This window comes from Asparagus officinalis, chromosome 2 (genome assembly GCF_001876935.1).
Source record: "Asparagus officinalis chromosome 2, Aspof.V1, whole genome shotgun sequence".
Lineage (NCBI taxonomy): Eukaryota > Viridiplantae > Streptophyta > Magnoliopsida > Asparagales > Asparagaceae > Asparagus > Asparagus officinalis.
The window spans coordinates 24,564,899-24,568,497 of record NC_033795.1 but is presented as its reverse complement, the minus strand read 5'-3'; the positions used below and the strand labels follow the sequence as shown (position 1 = coordinate 24,568,497).

Genomic DNA, 3,599 nt, shown 5'->3' with positions numbered 1-3,599 from the left:
TTAATGGGGATTAGTAGGCTTTTGGGAGGTGAGAAACTAATTGGGAGGTCAGTGGTGGTTTTGTATGGGGGTTTGAATGAGGAAGAAGTGAGGACAGGAGGGTCTGGTATTTTTTTTTGACCATGGGTGTGGTAGGCGCCTTCCCAGGGTGTGGTAGACACTGGAAATGAGATGAAGACCGTCCCGACTGCTACATGGCTGTATTGGTGGACACAGCCTAGCCGTGTAAACTGTGTTTTCAGCATTTTTCCTTAATCATCTCCTTCTCTCTCCTTTTTTTCTTTGAACTCTTTGTTATCCATCTCGTTATCTACTTGCACATCAATTCACGTCAACCTAATTAGAAAACTAATTAAAATCAAACACTAAAAAGAAAAATAAAGTGAAAGAAAAGTTTGGGTTTCCTCCCAAGAAGCGCTCGTTTATGATCATGAGCTCGACCCCTTCAATGCTCATAATGACGATGGATCGGGAAGGGTACAAGTACCCAGCTTCTCGATCGGAGTTCCCGCAAAATAATGCTTAACCGCTGTCCATTGACCTTGAAGGTTCCCGTGGCTTCACTCCATACTTCAACAACCCCAAATGGGTATACCTTACGCACTTGGAATGGTCCTGACCACCTCGAACGAAGTTTTCCCGGAAAAAGCTTTAGTCGAGAATTAAGTAGAAGTACCAAGTCTCCTTCTGTAAACTCTTTATAGAGGATATGTTGATCATGCCACTTTTTTATTCTTTCTTTGTAAATCTTGGCATTCTCATACGCATCCAATCTCAATTCATCAAGTTCATTTGGTTGAAGCTTTCTCTATTCCCCTGCTTCTTTCAAATGTAAATGAATGCTCTTGATAGCCCAATGTGCCTTATGTTCTACTTCAACTAGTGGAGATGGACTGGTTCTAGACTTCTTCTGCTGCTTTTTGACACGACTGTGTCTACGGACACACCCTGACCATGTGGAATCATTATTCAACAACTTTCCAGGTGCAGTTTTCTCTTCACAAACCTGTTCTGGGCTGTTTTTGCTGTTTTTTGACATGACTGTGTCTGCGCCCTGGGCATTCAACTCTTTTGCAGTTTCGGCCACTGCATCAGGTCCTTTGATGTAGGTGGTTTTGGTGTAGGTTGGGCTTTCATCAAGCATCGTAACATAGGAAGTTATTTCCTGATCATCATCAACAGAGGCTTCATCCTTTGCTAAGCATTTATCAAGTGGATCATTTGAGATATCTCTGGTAAAGTCTTTTCTAACCACCATATCAATCGTATCATTCCTACAACAAGTATTATCAATTAGTGGAAATTTCGTAGTAGAAAACAAGTCAAAATTTACCTTTTCATCCCCTATATTGAGAGAGAGCTTTCCATTCTTCACATCAATTATCGCTCCAGCGGTAGTAAGGAAAGGTCTTCTCAATATAATGGGGATTTCAGAGTCCTCCTCAATTTCAAGAATAACAAAATCAACCGGAATATAGAATTTACCAACCTGGATAGATACATCCTCTAATATACCTACCGGACGTTTAACCGATCGATCTGCCAATTGGAGGGAGATAGTAGTGGGCTTCAAGTCTCCCATCTACAACTTGTTACATATAGACAATGGAATAAGACTGACACTAGCATCAAGATCACATAGAGCACAATTAATTGATATATCACCAATTGTGCAAGGAATAGAAAACGAGCTAGGATCTTAAAGCTTAGGTGGTAACTTATTTTGAATTATATCACTACACTCCTGAGTCAAGGCTACGGTCTCATACTCCCCTAATCGTCTCTTGTTTGACAGAATCTCCTTTAAGAATTTGGCATAGGAGGGCATTTGAGATATGGCTTCAACGAATGAGATGTTAATATGCAATTTTTTAATATTTCTATGAATTTTCCAAAATGCTTTTCCAACCTAGCCTTAACTTGCCTTTGAGGAAAGGGTAGTAGAGGCTTGTAAGGTGCAGGTGCAACATATCTCTCAACTTTCTCTCCTTTCTCACCAGCATGCTCTTTTTCACTTGTCACTAACTTCTCACTCTCATCAACTACATCCCTATGATCACTCCTCATCATTGGTCCCTCTAACTCTTTTCCACTCCTAAGTGTGATGGCATTGATAGATCCCTTAGGGTTGGTTTCATATTGTTCAGGAAACATCCCTGAAGATCTAGAAGAAGAGCTAAATTGCTGAGCTAATTGAGTGATCTGATTCTCTAGCATTTTGTTATGGGTGGCTAAAGAGTCAACTTTAGAGGCTAGGTTCTTAATAGCATCATTCATGATCCTATTCTGATTTCTAAATTCTTTATTCTGCTTATTCTAGAATGTCACAAAATTCTCCATCAAGCTCTCCAAATTAGACTTTTGGGGACTAGGGTAAGGGAATCTAGGGGCTTGAAAACCTGGAGGTCGAAAATTAGAGTGAGGATTTCGGTTCTGGGATGGATTTTTATAGGATAAATTAGGATGATTTCTCCACCCCGGGTTGTACATATTGGAAAAAAGGTCCCCTTTCTGATTAAAATTATTCATATAATTAACATGTTCAGATAATGATGCATCAGGGAAAGGGGAGTTTCCAATCTGACATGCCATAGTAGAATGTCCAATGATACCACATATTTCACAGTTAGTTGGGTTAGGTGCTAATGAATTCATGCTCATCTTATCAAATTTCTGAAATAAAGCATATACTTTATAAGCAATGTGGTCTAATGCATCTATATCATACCTACCGCTCTTTTTGGGTAAAGAGCGCTCACCTGACCATTGGATATGGTTCTATGCCATATCCTCTATGAGTTGTTTTGCATCTCGTACACTTTTGTTCATCAATGCATCACCCACCGCAGCATCCACGATCATCCTTGTGTTGTAGAGAAGACCGTTGTAGAAAGTGTGAATTATGAGCCAATCCTTCAACTCGTGATGTGAACACATTATTAGAAGATCCTTGTATCTCTCCCATGCATCATACAATGACTCCCATTCTTTCTGAGTGAAGGTTGTTATCTGATTCCTCAATTAGGCTGTTTTGCTCGGAGGGAAATATTTAGCAAGGAACGCCTCTGAGAGTTGGTCCCATGTAGTGATGGAGCCCGGTGGAAGTGATTGCAGCCAAGCCCTTGCCTTGTCTCTTAGTGAGAAGGGAAACAACCTTAGCTTGATTGCATCCCGATGTTAGCCATCTTGTTTTGATGATGATTTACAAATAATTTACATCTAATATTGTTTGTCTAGTGTTTGTATTTTATATTTATTCTAGGCAAACAATATGTTGGAGGATGGATGGAATCAAGCATTCACGATCATATCAAATAGAGGTTGGCGGAATTATGGTATGAAGCCTACGCAATTCAAAGTTAAAAATTCAAGTTCAAGCTTCATCCGTAAGTGTACCAAGATAGAGCTTCGTTGAAGATCACAAGCTTGGGTAAATTTAGTTTTAGGTTTATATTATGTGTGTTAGTACTTTAAGTTCAATCATACACACACACACACACACGTTTTGGTTTCGTATATATGTAGTTATATATATACATATATGTTTTGGTTTGATAGTTTTCAAGTTTTACTATGAAACAATTGAATACAATTGAAAA

At 39.2% G+C, this 3,599-nt stretch overlaps 1 protein-coding gene across 1 annotated transcript; it reads right to left on the bottom strand.

The window, feature by feature from the left end:
- Window positions 809–1,582, bottom strand: LOC109830954. Its single transcript, XM_020398305.1, has one exon. It carries the CDS (start codon window positions 1,580–1,582, stop codon window positions 809–811), a length of 774 nt encoding a protein of 257 aa, XP_020253894.1.